Source organism: Eptesicus fuscus, chromosome 2, assembly GCF_027574615.1.
Source record: "Eptesicus fuscus isolate TK198812 chromosome 2, DD_ASM_mEF_20220401, whole genome shotgun sequence".
Lineage (NCBI taxonomy): Eukaryota > Metazoa > Chordata > Mammalia > Chiroptera > Vespertilionidae > Eptesicus > Eptesicus fuscus.
The window spans coordinates 28,775,370-28,797,010 of NC_072474.1; the positions used below are offsets into that span (position 1 = coordinate 28,775,370).

General features: G+C 39.8%; 1 protein-coding gene and 1 non-coding gene across 5 annotated transcripts in view; both read right to left on the reverse strand.

Annotated features, from left to right (window-relative positions):
• Window positions 1-4,089: 4,089 nt before the first annotated feature.
• Window positions 4,090-21,641, reverse strand: part of LOC103298585 (pre-mRNA-splicing factor 18) — a 37,378-nt gene continuing 19,826 nt past the window's right edge. For all 4 annotated transcript variants that reach the window (XM_028130921.2, XM_008155361.3, XM_054726269.1 and 1 more), the window contains 6 exons: window positions 18,202-18,348; window positions 16,775-16,843; window positions 15,241-15,381; window positions 15,042-15,113; window positions 11,817-11,972; window positions 4,090-4,671 (listed from right to left, as the gene is read on the reverse strand). In XM_028130921.2, coding sequence (XP_027986722.1) covers window positions 4,591-4,671; window positions 11,817-11,972; window positions 15,042-15,113; window positions 15,241-15,381; window positions 16,775-16,843; window positions 18,202-18,348 — 666 coding nt within the window. In that variant the 3' untranslated portion in view covers window positions 4,090-4,590. The remainder of the gene's footprint in view (window positions 4,672-11,816; window positions 11,973-15,041; window positions 15,114-15,240; window positions 15,382-16,774; window positions 16,844-18,201; window positions 18,349-21,641) is intronic.
• Window positions 12,909-12,984, reverse strand: LOC114227730 (small Cajal body-specific RNA 18). The gene has a single exon (XR_003613800.1). It is a non-coding gene; the product is annotated as a small Cajal body-specific RNA 18 (non-coding RNA).

Genomic DNA, 21,641 nt, shown 5'->3' on the forward strand with positions numbered 1-21,641 from the left:
GTGTAGACAAGATGTTATGGGAAGAACCCCACAGGGAACTGGCCTTGGTCTGGTAATTAGGGAAGTGAAGAAATTCAACTCTTTGGTGAAGTGACAGATGCTTTCATTTGAACCAAGTATCAAAGGATGCATAAAAGCTAGCTAGCTAGTGGGAAAGAGAGAGTATGTATAAGCATTCCAAGCAAAATAAATAGTGGAGGGAATGTGAAGAGACTTCTATACCATGTGAGAAGTTTGGAAATATTCTTAAAGAGATAGTTGGTCATTTAACTCTGTATTCCATCGTTCCATACTATGAGATAGCTTTTTGAAACAATGTTATTAAACCTGAATTTGGATTTCACCTGTATTTCTAGCTGTATCACTAGATTTCTCCATGCACTGACTGTGCCAGCTAAACAGAATGCTTGCTGTTTCCCAGACATGCTGCTCCATCAGGACTGCAAGTCCTTCTTCCCCTTATCAGATCCATACAGATCTGCCTGCAAGGCTCAAATGCCACCTCCACCAAAGTGCTTCCCTGAACTTTTTCTTCTCTCACCCCTCTAGGTCAGTGATTTTCAACTGATGTGCCACAAGAATTTTTAAGATATGCAATACCTGACCATTGAGTCAGGGGCACTGACCTCTTTTCCTTAGACTGTCAGATTAAAAAAATGACAACAGCCGTGTATCATCTAGCAGAGTAATCGGAGATACTCAGACATATTCTCTGAGACACTGAGTCAATAGCCTATGTTGTTTCCTTAGGGTTTTTAGAGGTGGCAGGGAGGATAGTTGGAAACTGATAGGACAGGGGTACCAGGTTCTATTTGTCGATTTAGAGTAGCCCTTTGTATGTATCTCTACTTACTACCCTATAACGTATACACTTATGGTTCCTTTTTAAAGTGCTGTGTATTAACCTGTGAGCTTAATCAAAACCATGGCTATGACGCCCTAGCCAGTTTGGCTCAGTGGATAGAGCATCAGTCTTCAGACTGAAGGGTTTCAGCTTCCCTTCTGGTCAAGGGCACATATCTCAGGTTGCAGGTTCAATCCCTGGCCCCAGTTGGGAGGCAGCCAGTCAATGTGTCTCTCTCGCATCAATGTTTCTCTCTCATCTCTCCCCCTCCCTGCCACACACACTCTAAAAATCAATGAAAGAATATCCTCAGGTAAGGATTAACAACAAACATGGCTATGACTAGAAAGAGGTATGAGAGATTTCTGGGGTGCTAATAACATTATCTTGCCTTACTTGGGTGCTAGTTACTTGGGAGATGTTCACTTTGAAAAATTTATCATGATGTAGTAGTCTCTTAATTTTACATGACCTCCCATTTATTTTAGAATACCTTGCTTAATCTTGCTTTACACAATTTACAGCCAGCCTATCCTGACTGGCAGTTTTCTTATAGATGGCTTCTATGCTGCCTGTCTTGGTTCTTCCTCTTTCCCTCTATGGACAGGCCTCCTCATTTGAAATCAATAAAACATATCTTTAAAAATGTACTGCTATCAATCCTATTTCCCATTCCTCCAATTCTGAGGGTTCAGAGCCCAAGGCAAATCCCTTACGTCTCTTATTAGTGACAGCTTCCTTCCTAGCTCTGGACTCTCAGGACTCCCCCTCCTTCCTACAAGAAGTGGATGGTTCTCTATATATGTATGTGTCAACTATCTTTGACCTCAGCTTTATTTTCCCCAAAAATTGAAGTCACAGCCATGACTTCTAGATTGCTGCAGGCTCTGTCCTGCAATGCTGAAAAATATTGCTCAGTCTTTACAGTTGACAAGAATACTCTTTCCTAGGAAATGTAGTATATTGGCTTTTGAGGGGAAATCAGTGTTTAAATTTGAATTAAGAAGAAACAACTTCTTTGGATATGAGTCTGAGGAAGTGGGGAAGAAGAAAGGGAAGAATATAGTTATTTCAGGGTTGTGACTGATTTTAAGATATGTCTTCATTATTTTAGAAAGAGCCAAGAACAATATGTAGTAACTGCTAAACTACAATTTTCATGATTCAGAGAATGCAAGAGGTCTTTCTTTTAATATAACCGTATGATATTTGTAGTCATCTGAAATCTTTAGTTTCAGGGAAATGGAAAACTTTTCTTTGAGGGATCTACAAGTTCGAACCTGCCCCCCCTCTAACCAAGCCCAGTAGAATATGTTACAACTATCTATCCATACTGATCAATTTTAGAAGGTGCTGCTGTCATGTGATGTGGATTCTTCTTTATGTGGCATATTAACTAACAAAAGGGAAGGAACGCGAAATTAACTGACTGCCATGCTGTGTGTGGCCTGGTGAATAAACAAAAAGTAATGTGGGAGCCCTAACTGGTTTGGTTCAGTGGATAGAGTGTCAGCCTGCAGACTGGGGGGGTCCCAGGTTCGATTCCAGTCAAGGGCATGTACCTTGGTTGCGGGCACATCCCCAGTAGATGGTGTGCAGGAGGCAGCTGATCTATGTTTCTCTCTCATCGATGTTTCTAACTCTCTATCCCTCTCCCTTCCTCTCTGTAAAAAAAATCAATAATATATATTTTTTTAAAAAGGTAATGTGGGAGTATTCAGTCAACAATATTTATAAACAAGTCCTATACAATATGACTACATAGCAAAAGTCTAGATCAGCGATTTTTAACCTTTTTCATCTTATGGCACACAAACTACTAAAATTCTACAGCACACACAAAAATATATTTTGTCGATCTGACCAAAAAATCAGTATTAATTTGATTCATTCACACTGAACAGCTATTGTTGTGTTGACTGTTGTCTTTTTTTACTTGACAATCTAAGAAAAGAGATCAGTGCTCTAACTAGTCAGGTATTGCATGTTTTAAAAGTTCTTGCAGTACACCAGTGTGCTGAGGCTAGATTGTTGAAAAATCCCTGGTCTAGATTGTCTTATTTTAGGAAAGTCTAAGAAACAGTTTCCAGAATGGGAAGTGGGGTGGGTTGGGGGATGAGGAACCTGATTCAATCTAGCACAGTAGGCCTCAGCCACCATCCATGCAAGTAACCAGCAGAAACAATCAAGCCCAGGCACGGACCACAAGTAGCCAAAACCAGCTTTCAAGCCTTCCCCAGAGGGGCCAGAGTAAGTGGCTGTGAAGCTACATCCACTTACCTACTCAGCTGACTCTAGCTCCCACATCTTCTATTCTTGTAAGCACAGAGCTGGCTGACAGTGGGAGCTCCAATGAGCCTGCATATAGTAAATGTGCCAAGTTTCTTCTACCATAGCTGCTGCTAACACCACCACTGTTACATTATGTGAACACACGCTGCCCTGAACCACAGGGTTCATGACAGCTACTTTGGCTTCACTCTAATGATAAGGACTAATGTTGACAGAGCTCTTATTTGCCAGGCAGTGTACCAAGCATTTTTTTTTTTTTAACTTACAACACAACGATGCCAAGAGGCATGGACTACTATTACTAACTACTACTTACCGATAAGGAAACTGAGACTCAGACTGTTACTCACTCACAGTCATTCAGTCAGGTGGAGAGCTAAAATTTGAAGCTAGAAGTTCTGAGTTCAGACAGAGCCCCACTCTTAGCACTATCTGGTACCACCTCTCCACCTGGCCTGCTAACATTTTATTACCAGCTTTCCTCTATTAACTGAGCCCTCTCAACTCCCCAGGCACAGTGATTCATCACAATTCTCTGGGTATGACACTACAAGATTCAGAAGTTCTCATTTGTTGAAATCAGACCCAGGACCTACTGTCTCAGGGAGTGAGAATGATGGCACCCTTCTCTGCTGCTCAGAGGGACAGAGCTAGGAATAGCGTCCACCCCAGGTCTCATGAGGATGAAACTTACAGGTAGTCCTCTATTCTAGGAAGAACCAGAAGCATCAAAATGTCCCCATTCTTGGCTGGCTTGACAATCCATTTTCCCACCTTGACCTCTATGCACTGTGGTTTAGTTTGAACTTCTGTGGGTATATCTTTGATTTTCAAATTTCTATTTCCTGTTAATTCTATCTGTTCCAAGAGATGACAAGTATGAAATTTACATTCATTAGAAGATAAAAGCAAGCTTTGAAATGCAAGAAAAATAACATTTGAGCAAACAGTCATAACATTTACATTCAAGTTCTATTGCAAGAAACATTTAAGGACTAAGTTTCATTAAATGGTTCCATATTTTTGTTGAAATATATAAAAATATTTTCTAAAAATATGACATAAAAGACAATGTAAATTCATATTATACAGAAACATTTAAGTTCATCCTCAAATGTTCCTTATTAATAATCTAACTGCAACTTTCAGGTCTAGAGGGAAAGAGTCATTTTAAACCTCCTTCTGTGACGACTGTTTACACATTTAAACTATGGGGAAGAGTCTATTAGAACTTAGCTTTTCAACTATTTAAAATAAAAGCAAGACACAAATCAGTATGCAGTCAGATGTGATATGAGAGCCAAGACAGTTCTTAAAACCACGAGTTGCATTAGGTAGAAACCAGAGTCTAGAAACTCCAGTTTTCTTCTTCCTTCATTCCTATTGGTAATTCCAGAAGTCCATATCATGCTCCCTTAAGTTTCTTATTGTTATCTTCACATTATACACAGATCTCACAGTGCATTATACTCCACACATTTTGATGGATCTGTAGGAAAGTGCTTCTGGCAAATCGTCATTAACCTCTTCAATCCCTAAGAAAATAAAGGTTGGTTATGATACAGTTAAACTTTTCTTAATTGTCCTTTACTCACTCCTGTTTACCAATATCCCCATTAAAATGTGGCAGTGTGGCTCGGTTGGTTGAGCATCTCTCCAAGCACTGAATGGTTGCTGGTTCGATCCCGAGTCAGGGCATGGGAGGCAACCAATTGATGTTTCTCTTAAACATCGTTGTCTGCCTCTCTCTCTCTCTTCCCATACTCCTCTCTTTAAAAACAATTTTAAAAAATAATATTTAAAAACAGAATTAATCAAAATAATTTTTAATAAATAAAATAAAATATGGCAGTCCCCAGCAATACCACTCAGATGTATAATTAGAGAAATGTTTATTCATGTATGTATACCCAGAGATATGTACAAGATGGTCATAGCAGGATTGTTCACAATAACAACAATAATAGCAAAAGAACCGGAAATAACCCAAATGTCCATCATAGGAGAATAGATGAAAAAGTATGCTCAAAAATGGAACATTTTTCAGCAGTTAAAATGAATTAACTAGACATACATGAAACAGCTCAGCTTTTCTCCACCAGGTGCCAATAGAGAATTAAGCCCCACTGCCTAGCATAAAGCATCCATTGTACGTAATAAGACAGCTCCTTTCCTGTGTTATCCAAAGGGTGCTACATATGTACCATCTTTAAAAAACATAATAGGCATGCCCAGCTGGTGGGGCTTAGTGGTTGAGCATCAACCCATGAACCAAGAGATTGCTGGTTTGATTTCCAGTCAGGACACATGCCCAGTTTCAGGCTCAATCGCCAGTAGGAGACATGCAGGAGGTAGCCAATCAATTATGTTTCTATCACTCTATGCTTCTCCCTTCCTCTCTCTCTAAGGTCAATAAAAACATTTTAAAAGAAAATAGGCAGTCAAATCATCATCTGTGTTTGTGGTCCAGATGGGGAATTCTGGTTGAAAACAACTGATGGACGTAAGTCTTAGAAATAATACTGAATGTAAACAGCAAGTGGCACCCTAGCCAGTTTGGCTCAATTGATAGAGCATCAGCCTGCGGATTAAAGGGTCCCGGGTTCGATTCCGGTCAAAGGCACATGCCTGGGTTGCAGATTCGATCCCCAGTGTGGGGCATGCCAGAGGCAGCTGATCAATGACTCTCATCATTGATGTTTCTATCTCTCTCTCCCTCTCCCTTCCTCTCTGAAATCAATTAAAAAAATACTTTTAGAAAAACATACAACAGCAAGTGGCAAAGGCTGCATAAAATATAATAACATTTTAATAAAACTCAAAAACAAGAAAAAATAATATATTGCTTTATAACATGGCAGGATTATTTTTGAAAAAGCAAGACAAGCCAGGCTGGTGTGGCTCAGTGGTTAAGTGTAGATCTATGAACCAGGAGGCCATGGTTCCATTCCTGGTCAGGACACATACCTGGGTTGCAGGCTCAATTCCCAGTAGGAATGTGCAGGAGGCAGCCAATCAATGATTCTCATCATTGATGTTTCTCTCTCTCTCTCTCTCCTTCTCCCTTCCTCTCCATAATCAATAAAAATATATAAAAAAAGAAAAAGCAAACATAAATTCAAGATAATGGTTACTTCTGGAGTACAGAAGGAAAATACAGATCCATGAACATCAAAATGCTCTATTTCTTAAACTAGGCCTTTATTTACTTATTTCTTTATTTTTAAAATCCCCACGCAAGGACATGCTTAGAGAGAGGAAAGGGAAAGGGAGGGAAACAGAGAAAGAGATACATCAGTTGGTTGCCTTCTGTACACACCCTGACCAGGGATCAAACCCACAACCTAGGTATGTTCCCTGAACGGGATTCGACCTTTCGGTGCACAGGACTATGCTCAACCAACTGAGCTGAGCCACTCCAGCAGGGCAAGGTCTTTAGATAAGTTTTGTTTACTTTTAACTTACATAATACATGTGTTCGTTTGTATGCACGAGATACTACACAATAAAAACATTTTATTAGTGTAAAAACTGAGTACAACATTCCAAATGTGATCTGGCCAATTTTGCAGAATTCAGTACTATACTACTGCACGGCCTTTGTTCTATACCTTTGGCATCTGTGTTACCATGGCCTTCAGTTCTTTTTAGACAACTACAATACACACCACAAATTCCCATGACCTCACAAATTTCAAGTGCTTTCTATTTCTTCTGCAATTAGGCCAGTTATTCTCTAGTCTATAACTTTATAGTGATAATTATACTTGATGACAAGAACTGTCATTCTTAAAATTCATTCAATCTCTTGCAACTCATCCTTCAGTCTGTGATCTTTTAAAACCCTTAGTTGGCATTCCGTTTTCAGTTATTCCTCTTAACTTTCTCATCCACCAGTTCTAAGTCATGCAAATTAGAATAGTTCTGGGAAGACTTCTGCAACCAGCAATGAATCCTATTAACTATTTTATCTACCAGCCTCCAAATGTTCTTATTTGCAAGGAGAACCACTGTCAAATGTCTTACTGAAATCTATGTATCTACAGCAAAATTGATTAGTCATTAAAAATAACATCTACCAAGGACAGCAGCACTTAATTTTAATTACCTCCAATGCCATTTTTGGCACAAATTATTTTAAGGTTTCTCAGTTTGGTTCACAAAAATTAAAATCACCCAATTTCTATCACAATAACAAGACTAATGAAATCCATAGGTTGACTATGTTCAGGCCTATATTAGATATTGAGTAGCCTGATACTTAATTAGTATTACCCCAAAATTAATTTTCTGTTCTTAAAAGAAGAAAGAGCTTCATGACCTAGTAGAAAAGCAGAGTATCTATCTATATATATAAAAGCCTAAGCGACTGTTAAGATCGGTTGACTGGTTGCTATGATGCACACTGACCACCAGAGGGCACACGCTCAATGCAGGAGCCGCCCCTGGTGGTCAGTGTGCTTCCACAGCCAACCTCCCATGGCCATCCAACCTCCCGTGGTCCCTACCCCCCAGCCGACCAGCCCCAGTTGTCCCTGATCAGGGTGGCCAGTCAACCTCCCGCAGTCCCTCCCCACTGCCGACCAACCTCCCATGGTCCCTCCCCCTGGTCTGGGCGAGACGGCCCCAATAGGCTCGCTCCAATGGCCAGACTGAGGGATCCCACATGTGCACAAATTCATACACCAGGCCTCTAGTCTATATATATAAAAGCCTAAGCGACCGTCCAACCGGTAGCTATGATGTGCAATGACCACCAGGGGGCAGATGCTCAATGCAGGAGCTGCCCAGCTGCGGTGACTTGGCAGCTGTGGTTCTCAGGTGATGCACCCGTAACCAGAGAGGAGGGAGCCCAATTCCAGGGTGCATCACCCGAGAACTGAGTTTTCGTAATCCGGGGCCCCTCGGGGAATGTTGGAGAGCTGGTTTTGGCCCGATCCCCGCAGGCCAGGCTGAGGGACCCCACCGGTGCACAAATCCATGCACCGGGCCTCTAGTGTGGCTATAACTTCACAACCTAGGACCAGAAGAGCATATCTGGAATCTAAGGAGGAAAGGTAAAAGAAACACCTTGAAATCATTTTTTAAAATGCTAATATATGTGAATAACAGGTACCTGAAACATTATCCAACATTTAGAACTCTTAATTACTCTGTAATTACCTAAGTATTCAAACAACTCTTAAGCTCAAAATAATAAAACAAATCATAACAAAAATTCCTGAAAAATCTCTTTGGTCCCATAGTAAGGAGATAACACAAATATAAATTATTTCTATGCATTGTTCTGTATTCATTCAACTGCAAATATTCAGTGAGCACCCACCATAAGACTCTGGGGGTGTAATAGTGAACTATATTCTTAACTTGTGGAACCAACACTAAATTATTATGTATAATAATGTAACATAAGCTATCATTAGGCTTCACAGTGGCCATATCATATTACTAATTTCATATTTATAGCCCCTAAATTCCCCAATTTTTCCTCTTATACAATGCTCCTATCATATGTATGCTTGAGAAACGAGGTTATTGGATCCAAATTTATTTATGCAATCTGTCCTTTTCTTCAGTCTGTCAAGAATTTTTAGGATGACAATTTCTTTTCTACCTTAGCACACACCTTATCCCTTTTAGCTTCTTGCTGTCTACAAATCTGATAAATATACCTCTCTGTATAATTATCTGAATCAGTCATTAAATGTTGACTGGGACAGTACCGAGGTCACTAAGAACTAATGGTGTATGTAACTAGCTTGCACCAAAGTAGACATGGCTTCCCTCACTTAACAAGCTATGAGTCATCTGACTAATGTCTGTCATGTCTGTATCTGTCTACAAAAATATTATTGGGTTTAGGTCAAACACCTTCCCAAAGTTCAGATATAGTATGTTTGCCATTTTCCCTAACCATGTTGGGGACAAAAAGAATTTTTTTTAATGAGAAGGTAGTAGTTAAAATGGATGAACAAGTGGGTAATGGTCACTTAACATTTGAGATCTTGCTCTCCATCATATGTCATCAATTTGGCTCAAACAAATAAGTAAGTAAATACTAGGTATACTTTTTAAAAAACAGTTTCTGGGGATGTACCATTATTTAAAAAAGAAATGCTCTTTAATTAAGACAATTTATCTCATTATATGAACTCTTACACTATTGCTCTGACCAGTGTATAGCTGAACAAACTAAGCAAATTTAATAATTGGAATTGTTTTCTATTGGTAAAGCCCAAAACCTTTTTTTCCTAACTAAAAGCTTTTTGCCTTTAATTCAGTCACTGGTGGTTATTTGAATAAATGAAAATGTCCTAAAATTTTCATAAGTATATTTGAACCCTACAAATTCTACAGTTTACATCAGGGAATGAGATTGAAATCATTTTTAAAAAAATATATTTTTATAGATTTCAGAGAGGAAGGAAGAGGTTGAGAGAGATAGAAACATCAATGATGAAAGAGAATGATTGATCAGCTGTCTCCTGCACACCCACTACTGGGGATCAAGCCTGCAACCCAGGCATGTGCCATTGACTGGAATCAAACCCAGGACCCTTTAGTCAGCAGGCCTACACTCTACTCACTGAGCCGAGCCAAACAAGCTTTTAAAATGCTAATATATGTGAACTAGAGGCCCGGTGCATGAAATTTGTGCACGGGTGTGTGTGTCCCTCAGCCCAGCCTGCATGCACCCTCTCCAATCTGGGATATCCCTCTCACAATCCAGGACTGCTGGCTCCCAACTGCTCACCTGCCTGCCTTCCTGATTGCCCCTAAATGCTTCTGCCTGCCAGCCTGATCACCCCCTAACCACTCCCCTGCCAGCCTGATTGATGCCTAACTGCTTCCCTGCCAGCCTGTCTGCCCCTAACTGCCCTCCCCTGCAGGCCTGGTCACCCCTAACTGCCCTCCCCTGCAGGCTTGACCATCCCCAACTGCCTCCCTTGCAGGCCTGGTCCCTCCCAACTGCCCTCCCCTGCTGGCCTGATTGCCCACAACTGCCCTCCCTTGCAGACGTGGTTCCTCCCAACTGCCCTCCCTTGCTGGCCATCTTGTGGCAGCCATCTTGTGTCCACATGGGGGCAGTCATCTTTGACCACATGGGGGCAGCCATCTTGTGTGTTGGAGTGACGGTCAATTTGCATATTATTCTTTTCTCAGATAGGATAGAGGCCTGGTGCATGGATGGGGGCTGGCTGGTTTGCCCTGAAGGGTGTCCCAGATCAGGGTTGGAGTTCCCTTGGGGCATGGGGCGGCCTGGGTGAGGGGCCTGTGGTGGTTTGCAGGCTGGCCACACCCCCTGGCCACCCAAGCAGAGGCCCTGGTATCTTCTTTATTTATCTTCTTTATTTATCTTCTTTAATTAAAACTTTGTAGCCTTCAGAGGAGCCAAGCCTCCTGCTCGCTCGTGGCCGCAGCCATTTTTGTTGGGATTTATTTATCTTCTATAATTGAAACTTTGTAGCCTTAGGTGAAGTTCAGGGCCGGCCAGGGCAGGCGGAAAGCTTGGCTTCCTCCATTGCTGGAGAAACCCAAGCCTTCTGCTCTCTCTGTGGCCGCAGCCATCTTGGTTGGGTTAATTTGCATGCTCGCTCCTGATTGGCTGATGGGCGTGGCTTGTGGGTGTAGCAGAGGTATGGTCAATTTGCATATTACTCTTTTATTAGATAGTATAAAACCTAACACAAATGAACATTTATCACTTGGAATTAAAATATAAACAAAAAAGATAATCCATGAATATGGTAATAATTGTTCTCTGGCACCAATTTGAAAGCACTTTATGCATTTTAAGTGAATTTTAAATTTTAAGTTAACTTTCAGAATATCATCTTCAAGTTTTAGAATTAACATCCAGCAAAAGCCATTACACAGATACAACCTGGGATTCTTGACAACTTGGCAAATGCTAAGAATAGAGTTGATTTTTCCCACTACAAAGAAAAACTGAACCAGTAACAGTGCACATGAGTTCATGTGAGGTATATACAACTAAGAAAATAAACTATAAACACTTTAAAGTTATTTGTGTAGAGAAGTATTGTTGTTATATGTTACTTAAAAATTATGTTCATTAAAGCCAAATTTATACTATTCAGACCCTTTATCCTAGATGTTAAATCTACCTTAAAAATAACAAGATTGCAAAATACTCTAAATTTACTGCTCATCACTAAACTTCTAAAGCAAACTGCAATAGTCTTATTTCAATGCTAAGGTAACTAAAAGCATAACCCTGTACCCTGTCTTGCATCATATATGAAACTTTGAAAGTTTTTATTTTATTCAGTGAAGATGTTTTAATAACAAGTATTTATAAGACATGAACTTAAGCCCTGGCTGGTTTGGCTCAGTGGATGGAGCATCGGCCTGCGGACTGAAGGGTCCCGGGTTCAATTCCGGTCAAGGACACATGCCCGGGTTTCGGGTTCAATCACCAGTCCAGGGCGTGCAAGAGGCAGCGGATCAATGATTCTCTCTTATCATTGATGTTTCTATCTCTCTTCCTCTCATTTCCTCTCTAAAATCAATAAAAATATTTTTTAAAAAGAAATAAACTTAAATCCTATCATGCTATATCCTATTTGCTATAATTTCTCTGCTCTCAAAATATACAGTTTTGGAATTAGAGAATGTTAACCTCCAGAGAAATGTCCTTTCCATCCAAACTGCTTACCTGAATATATTTCCGCTGTGTTTCATCATTTAAAACATGTGCAACATGCTTGGAGAAAATCTTTTCTCTACCCGTTCTGGCATGGATACCAACCATAGTGACACCAATGGGCCAAGGGGCATTTCCAATGGCCATCTGAAGATAAGCATCATTAGCCTAGAAAAAAAGATTAAGAAGAGGTCAGAAAAGCAGAAATAATGCATTGGTCCAAATTTTTATTTCAAGTATTTCACAACTCTTGATGCTGTAATTTTCATCCATCTCTTAAGCATGTTGAAAATATTACCAGCCTCCTTATTCAAACAAAAGAAATTAAAATATGGAATGACTGACTGTCCTGCCCAGGCCACAAATGTCCATGGAAAAACAGAAACCAAAGCTAACCTTGCGAGTAAAAAGACAAACATTCCTCTGCAGCCTCTGTGCACTGACAGTTGATGCATTTCAGATCTGGAATTATCAGGTCGGTAATTTGATGTACTGACAGAAACTCTAGTGTGGATATCCTTTCAACCTAGTCTTCTCAACAGGTGGTCACACAGAAGACAGAGGCTGACTAGTTTTCCATAATCCAACCTGAAACCATGTCCACTCCCTGAACAGCAGTCAGACCTCTGAGAGCAGTGGGAGCTCTGCTGGGACTGTTATATGGGGTATAAGGCCCATGGCAGATGTATAAACAGAGATTAAATACTGGCCCATGAGTCAAACAGCTAAAGGATGAGATTGGCCCTCCAAACCTCCCACCTGGCAAGAACCTTAAAATAAAAGCTACAAAATATAAAGACAGAAACCAATGAAGACAAATGGCTCCTTTTCTAAACCAAGCCTGGCAATTTGTGAAGAGGGAAAAGAAGTAGTAAAACAAAATAGAAAGTAGTTAGATTCTAAAAGACTCTGAGGGTCTCAGAGAAGCCTACATAGCCAGGCCTCAAAGAGATTTTAATTTAAAAACATCAAACACCTATGTGTTTGATATGCGGTGTTGATATTTTTTAAATCAGGTACTACAAATAGATTAACTGAAAGATCATTTGTACCCTAAAGATAAATTAGAATTTGCTCTTTTCAAATTTTTTTACTTTTTTTGCCCAGTCTCAGTCCGAACACACTCCATCATCTGGTTTCCAGAACTCAGATTGCGCAGTGGTCTTGTCATCATTGACCAGGGCTAACAGTTACAGCAGAAGAGGTCTCCCTAAGTCTCCCTCATCTCTAGCCTAACGGGTTGCTCATTTCTCCATCCCGCTCCCCGGTTCGCCTGACCTGTTATAATCCTCTTAGGCTCTGGGCAAGCGTCGCTGCCAATTATATAAGGGGCCCAGTCATATAAGGAAAATACTGTGGGTTCATCTGGGGGCTGCATTGGGGACCTGGGGACACCCCTGCCCTATGACCCTCGCTGCAGCACCCCCATACCAACCTCCTGCTCCCACTTTGTGACCCCTGCCACCCACTACTGGCCTAACTTCTCAATTTTTTTAAAGCTTAATTTTAAAAAGGTGTATACACATTTTTATCACTGATTCCCATGTATGTTAATTTTAATACTTGATATTAATTGAAAATTTCCAATATTTAGTTTCCCTAAATTTCCAAAGAAAACTGCCCAAATAGGTTATTTCTTGGTTCTTTCTGTAGTTTACACAAAATAAACTTGCACTTCATTCTCATATATGAGAATGAGAAATGTAACAAGAGGAAAGGCAAGTGATCTAAATTCTTTCTGCAGTGATGTGACCTAACCATCCATTCCAATGCAGTCCTTAGTAAGCAGCATGCAATTAACAGAAACTACCCAAGAATAAAGTTTATAGCCATAAAACAAAAACATTTTCTTTGATGAAACTAACTGGCTTTCCTATAGAGGGAATAAAAACAATACCTTAGGTTTATTAGCATGAGGCTCTGATCAAGGAGACCACCCAATCACCCAGGAAGGCCAGCGGTCCCTTCTCGTGAATACAGATACTCGGAGCACAGAAATAAGCAATGTCGTTCCCACATTTCTGTCAGGGCCTGTCTCCTGTTCTGGAACTGTCACTCTAACTGCCCTGAAACTCTTACCTGCTACTCGCTTGGGAGGCACAGCCACCCGAAGCTCCCTCCTCACCCTCAGGTATGGCCCACCAAGCAGTGTCCTTTACTGGTGCACTAGGCCCTTCTCTTCTTGGTCCCCTCCACCAGCTGACAGCCTTCCACTCTCTCCTTTCTAAACTCTGCCCCAGCAGCACCTGGACACCAGAGCTCTTCCCCAGGCCACCTCCTCCCAGAGCCCATCCAGGAGGAAAGACCCTCAGGGAAAAGTTTTCCCCTCCAGGGGTCTACTACTGCTGCAGTCCTGAAACGGGGGAGATGAGCGCTAGGAGCCTGACTTGGAACATTTCTCATAGAAACACATATAAAGGGTGGTCAAATTCCACTGTATCATCAACACTTCAGCTATATTACGAATTAAGTCGATATTTATAGCTACATAGCATTGTTTCTATGGGAAAATTTGTTCCAAGCTATAACCAACAATCTACAAGTTTCTAAATTCTGTCCCACTCATGAAATGTACCTTGCCCACATCCAGTACATGATCTTAAGAATTTTTACACCTATTTTAAAAATGACAAAAAAATACAGTGTGGTCTGAAAGTTTAACATTGAATGCCCCACAATAAAGGTCACAATACATAAGAAAATAAAAGGTTTTTGTTTTTGGTAGGTTTTGTTGTTAATCCTCACCCGAGGCTATTTTTCCATTGATTTTTTAGAGAGACTCAAAGGGAGGGGTAGGGGGAGGGAGGGAGGGAAGGAGAGAGGGAGGGAGAGAGGGGGAGGGAGAGAGGGGGGGGAGAGAGGGAGAGGGGGGAGAGAGAGAGAGAGAGAGAGAGAGAGAGAGAGAGAGAGAGAGAGAGAGAGAGACATTGATGTGAGAGAGACACATCGATTAATTATCTCCTGCATGTGCCAGGACCAGGGCTGGGGAACAAACCTACAGTGGAGATATGTACCCTTGACTGGGAATCGAACCCGAGACCCTTCGTTGTGCGGGCCAATACTCTACCACTGAGCCACACTGACCAGGGCAAAAGATTTCTGTTTTTTAACTACTAATTCATTTTACATTTCTTCTTCAGTTTCCTATGTAAAACTCTCCCACACTAAATGAAATATAATGTACACAACGTAGATAGACAAATAACCATACTTCCAATGCACAGCATGATAATGTACCTTCACATATTCTCTCTGTAACATGAATTTAATAATATCTGTTATGGATTCTTTAATATCAGCAGGAAGATTCTGGAAAAGAAAAAAAACCATAATTAAATTTGGAAGCTACTCTGTAATTACAGACTGCATTTATTCTAATTTTATATTTTCTATTTTTAAAAATCAGTTAATAAAAGCATTTTTTGAGAAAGCTTACCCTTTTCCGTAACTTTCTGAAAAGGGGTCTGAGATAGGACTCAGTCTGTTTCTGAGTAGCACTGTTCAGTTTACCCTGCACACTTCGCTTCACATAATCTTCTCTGGCATTCAATTCTTTAGCCCAAACACCAAGAAGAAACTAATGAAAGAATGGGTAAAATTAGACAACAATGCCATCCAGTTGTTGAACAAGTTTACAGTTCCCTAACACAAAAAACAGTTAACTGTCATCCTTAGAATAAATTTCTCAACTGATTATAATACCATCCACTAATATTTAATGAATGAACTATACCTGCTTATTCTGTCATATGTTTTGAAGAAGCGCTTTTGGCAATTCATAAACTTTCCTATTCTCTATATATTCCTAGCTCAAAGATAATCCATTTTCCCCTAAAAATATTACCTTAGTAACTATCTGATGGAAATAAACTTTTATTTGCATTTTTATTACATAAAGTTTACCTAGATCATCAGCCATATTACCATATGTGCTGTGATATTTAATGAATCCCCCAAGTATGTTGTTGTAGTATTTGGACTTTCTCCTTTTACAGTAGAGGCAATAATTCAATTAAAAATTCCCACTAAAGTGCCTAACTAAAAGAGCAGGAAAGAAATAAAAGGAACAGAAATAAAAGAAACTATGACCCATACCCTCCCCTGTCCCACCCCGGAAAACTACCGCAAGCAATGCCCCTTGCGTTTACCTATATACAGAGCACCCTTCTAGAGGCAGTTAAACAGTGAAGGCTGAGGAGAACATACTCCCCTAGTGGCAATCCCTGTGTAATCCTATATAAGGACAGGCTGTCACTCTCAGAGAAAATTTAGTTCATATTACCCTGTCCCCATGCCCTATCTGGTTCCCTATCATTTCCTCAATCGATGCAGAATCTTGATGACTAATATGTTGTATTTAAATTGTGAATGCAAGTAAAAGCATATCTTGCATTTAAATCTCATGGCCTGAACACAAATAATTTATGACTAAATGCTGAAATGAACCTGGGATTTGCACACACTCTACCTAAAATACTAAAGACAGAAATGCTGAGAAGATGGAATGAGCATATCATAGGAAGAATAAACAGCTATCTGTAGAAATGAGAAATGAAATCCCTAAAAGGTTACTGATGTGTTTGCTTTTATCACTACCAATGTCTTCTTAACTCCTTCCTTTTGTTACTGTCATCCCCTCTCATGAAAGGTTCTAGAACTCTACCCTCACTACACTCCTTCCTAGAGTGCTTTAAAAAATGTAGAACTCCCCAAACATCTTGTTCATCCCACAGCTGTAATTCTTTTCTTTGTGTTTACATTAATAAGTCAGTTTTTTTTAAACTGCCAAGAGGAAAGAAATATACTGTCTTTGATTAACCTCTATATCCAAGTACATAGCAATATCATAAACAATGTACATGCCAGAAATGTTTGAGATTTCCTTTCCCAGACTTTAACTCTTAACAATCCAAAAACAAAAATATTTAACTAACCAAAATGTCCTCCTCTCTTAGCTTAAAAGTACATACCTTAAGGAATTTGGTTATGATGTCCATGTCTTTATGATCATCACCTTTTCCTAAAGATTCTCCCAATGCCTGAAGAAAAATAATGCTCCTGCTCATTAGTAGAGAGCAACAAATGAATATATGTTATCAACACCAGTCTAAATATGGCTTTTTATTACACAGACTGTCCAATTTCTACTTAAAAATCTAATGGAATTTCTAAATAAAAATTTTAAAAAACACTAATTTGCCACTTAAATTTTGAAAGCATGTTCTCTTTTATGAATCAAAAGACTGAAGAAGGGGTAAGGGGAGTGATTGCTAATGCATATGAGATTTCTTTTCAGGGCAACAAAATTGTTCTAAAATTAGATTGTGATAATTGTACCATTCCATGAATATATTAAAAACCACTGAACTGTACACTTTAAAATGGTAAATTGTGTGAGATGCAAATTTCTCAATAAAACTGTTAAAAGGAAGAAAAAACAACACACTCAGAACTGGTTGCTCACATCAGTTATTCCAATAAAATTTAGAGTTCATAGATAGGTGCTGTGGTGGTGGTTGGGAGAGTACAATTAAAAGGACATCCTCCTCAACTATGACATCAGCATGTGCAAGAGCAAGGAATGAAAGGGAAAAAAAAACACTTCACACTTTATTAAGTATTAAGAGCTTTAAACTAAGCCATATTGTTTGTTGAGGTATATATTTAAATAATATAACACTGCTCTTTAATTGAGATTACATATATCACTCCACATTCAACACACTGACAAAATCAGAAAACAAGATTGCCCAGTGTTGACAGGGATTAGGAATGTATGACACACCCTACTGGTAGGGTACAGACTAATACAGCCATCTAGAGAGCAACTTAGCATTACTTAGACAAGTTAATTGTACATAAACCCAGCAATCCCACTTCTGAGTCCATAGGGGTGATGTACAAGATTATTCTTCACAAAGCTGTTTGTGGTAACAGGGATCTGGGAGCAATCTAGTTGTCCATATTATGAGGGAACACAAGTAAAAGGCAGTGAATACCACAAGATATAAAGTATTAGCAGTTAACAGCAAAGGTTTAGACATACATAAGGCATTAAGGATGGATTTTAAAAACAGTTCAAAGTATGAAAAGGAAAAAGCAGAAAGAAGAATTTTACAGTACAATACCATTTATGGAAATAAAAAACACATGCTCACAAAACACTACTAATTATAAAAGACCAACAACAAATAAAATAATGCACATCAAACATATTCGAATTACTTCTTTTAATGGCAGAAAGTAGGGGAATGTGAGTAGAGAATAAGAAAAAAGAGACTGAGTGAATGAAAGCATGATAGTATGCTCTGAACAGAGTAATCTGATGAACTCAACCTTTTGTTGCAGGGAATGAAAGGTATAATGGGAGATGAGGTAAGGTGGATGTAGAAATTACCTCTAACTCTTCAATTGTGGTGTTTTCTTCATGAACTTTCAAGTCATTCTGTGTGTCTTCCTCTCCAGGTTCTTGACCACCCACAAGTTCATTGAGGTATTGCTGATCAATCTTATCCAAAGCTGCTTTCAGATCATTCCTCAATCCCTGAGAAAGGTGAAACATTATACCTAGTTTGAAATTTCACCGACCTTTCGCTTGATTTTTCACTAATACTAAGTATAATTTATCTCAGACTACCAGTCAAGAGGGTAGGGTAGGTAAACACTGTACTTGCCTCCTCCCGTGACCATATCAAAATTACAATTTAAATGGTACAACCATTATTGAGAACCACCTGAAGGCTAATATTAACTCCAAAAACCTTCGAAATGTCAACAGTAAAAAACTAGTGTCTCCTCTATATCATAGGCTAGCAACTACATTTCTAACACCAGCAAATTCCACATTCTATTAACACCCAGTTTGTGACTATTTAATAAAAATGAAAGCCTTAAACCCTGGCTGTTGTCACTCAGTGGTTAGAGCGTTGGCCCGAGCACCGAAGGGTCGTGGGTGCAATTCCCGGTCAAGGGCACATATCTGGGTTGCAGGCTCAATTCCCAGCCCCAGTCAGGGTATGTGCAGGAGACAACCAATTGATGTCTCTCTCACATCGATGTTTCTCTCTCTTTCTCTCCCTCTCCCTCCTTCCCTTTCACTCTCTAAAAATCAATGGAAAAAATATCCAGGGGTGAGGATTAACAAAACAAAAACAAACAAAAAAGAAAGAAAAAACGCTTTAATCTGGACCCTTAACTTACACCATATACAAAAATTAACTCAAAAGGGATCAAAAACCTAAATCCAAGAGCTAAAACTATAAAATGCTTAGAAAACATAGGGGGAAAGCTTCATGACATTGGATTTGGAAATGATTGCTTATATACAACAGCAAAAGCGCAAGCAACAACTACAACAAAAAATAGAAAAGTTAAAAAGTTTTATGCATCAAAGACACTATCAATAGAATGAAATGATAACCCAAGGAAAGGGAGAAAATATTTGCAAATCATATATCTGATAAGGATTGATATCCAGAACACACAGAAACTCCTACAATTTAAAAACAGAAAACAACCAACAGGATTAAAAATGGGCAAAGGACTTGAATAGAACAAGACGTGCAAATGGCCCATAAGCAAATGAAAAGATGCTCAACATCACCAGTAAGTAGAGACCACAATGAAATATCACTTCACACCCATTAAGATGGCTATTATAAAAACAAACAAAAAACACAGAAAATAACAAGCGGTGGCTAGGTGTGGGAACCATGCCAGGTCCCCAGATAGTCAAGGCCGGTGGGAGCACAGAGGCCTTGTTATTAATACGCCAGAATAGCCAAAGGCCACTCTGAGCATAATCCTAAACGGGATGTTCAAGGACTCTGAGCCTGGGAATCCTATTCAGACCAAGATACCATGAGCGGCTGCAAGGCCATAGCACTCCGATGATACACTGTGCCCTTCAGTAGCCAATGTGATTGATGTAACTATTGGCACAAAGCCTTCTTTGTCTAAATAGTATAAAAGTAGGTTACTGACCAGCTAGTAGGCTGGAGTATGGAGAGAGACCAGCTAGGATGGAGTGTGTGAAGAAGTCTGCTAGAGAAAGCAGCTGGGCAGGAGAGACAGGAGAAGCTGCTGAGCCGGAGAGCTCAGGTACCACTATGATGTGAGGTGGTAAGTCTAGGAGGCAGCGTGCGGCTGCTCAGATAATAGCTGTGGTTACAGAAACTGATGCTACTTTATGGGAGATCTACCAGCTGGTGTTCGGCTGCCTGCCTAAATGGACTTTCCTGTGAGGACTGTTCTTGTCTGATGGCTACTGGCTTCTGCAATCAAGACTCATTCTTACAAACCCACAACCTCTCATGGCTTCTCCGTCTAAGACCTGGCATTCAAGGAGGTTCAGCCCTAGGCAGGGGGGGCTCAGACCCAACACCTGTATCTAGTGAGCAGAGGATAAAGGAGGAATTTGGACTAAGTTCCCAACAGTTAGTACAGTGGTAAGGGTTCAAGTAGGAACCAGCCCTGGCATAGTCGAATGGGAGAATTTAGAAGACTATATGGACTCAAAGCCACTCAGAGCACCAGAGCTCATGCCAGCTCTGGCACTGCTCTGACACTAGCATATAAATAAATGGGACACTTTGCACTGCTGGAAATGTAAAATGGTGGAGCTGCTGTGGGAAACTGTTGGCAATACCTCAGAAAGTTAAACATACCCACACCAAGACACATTATAATTAAAATGTCAAAAAATAAACACAAGGAGAGATCTTAAAAGGAGCAAGAAGGAAAAAAAACTCGTTATATACAATGAAACATGCATAAGACAATCAGCAGATTTTTCAGCAGGAACTTTGCAGGCCAGAAGGCAGTGGCACAATATGTTCAAAGTACTGAAAGAAAAAATTTCCAACCAAGAATAGTCTGCCTGGCAAAATTATACTTCAGAATTGAAAGAAAGATAAAGAGTTTTCCAAACAAGCAAAAATTAAAGGAGTTCATCGCCACTGAACTGGCCTTAAAAGAAATTGTTAAAGGGATTTTTTAAACTGAAAAGAAAGGGAGCTAATTAATAACAAAATGAAAGTATAAATCTCATTGGTAAAGGTACATACAGAGTAGGTAGTGAATTAATCATGTACAAAGCTAGTATGAAGGTTAAGACAAAAGCAATAAAAATAATTATAATTACAGTAATTAGTTTAGGGATACACAAGATAAAAAGATGTAAAATGTGACATCAAAAACATAAAACATGGGCTGGGAGAAGTAAAAATGTAGAACTTTAGAACTTGTTCAAACTTGTTCTTACCAACTTAAAACAGACTGTTCCAGCCCTAGCCGGTTTGGCTCAGTGGATAGAGTGTCAGAACGTGGACTGAAGAGTCCTGGGTTCCTTTCCTGTCAAGGGCACATAACTTGGTTGCAGGCTTGATCTCTGGCCCTGGTTGGGCATGTGTGGGAGGCAACCAATCAATTTGTCTTTCTCATATCGATGTTTCTTTCCTTCTGTCTCTCTCCCTCCATACAATGGAATATGTTTTAGCCTTTTTTTAAAAAGGGAAATTCTGCCCTGGTCAATTGCTTAGTGGTTAGAATACTGGCCCACAGATTGAAGGGTTGTGGGTTTGATTCCTGGTCAAGGGCATGTACCTGGATTGTGGGTTTGCTCCCCAGCCCCAGTCAGGGCGTGTGCAGGAGGCAATGAATGTGTCTCTCTCAAAAATCAATGTGTTTTTTTTCTCTCTCTGTCTCCACCTTCCTCCCTTCTACTCGCTTTCAATGGAAAAAAAAAAAAATCCTTGGGTGAGGATTTTTTAAAAAGGAAATTCTGACACATGCTACAACATGGATGAACCTTAAAGGTTTTATGTTAAGTTAGAAGAC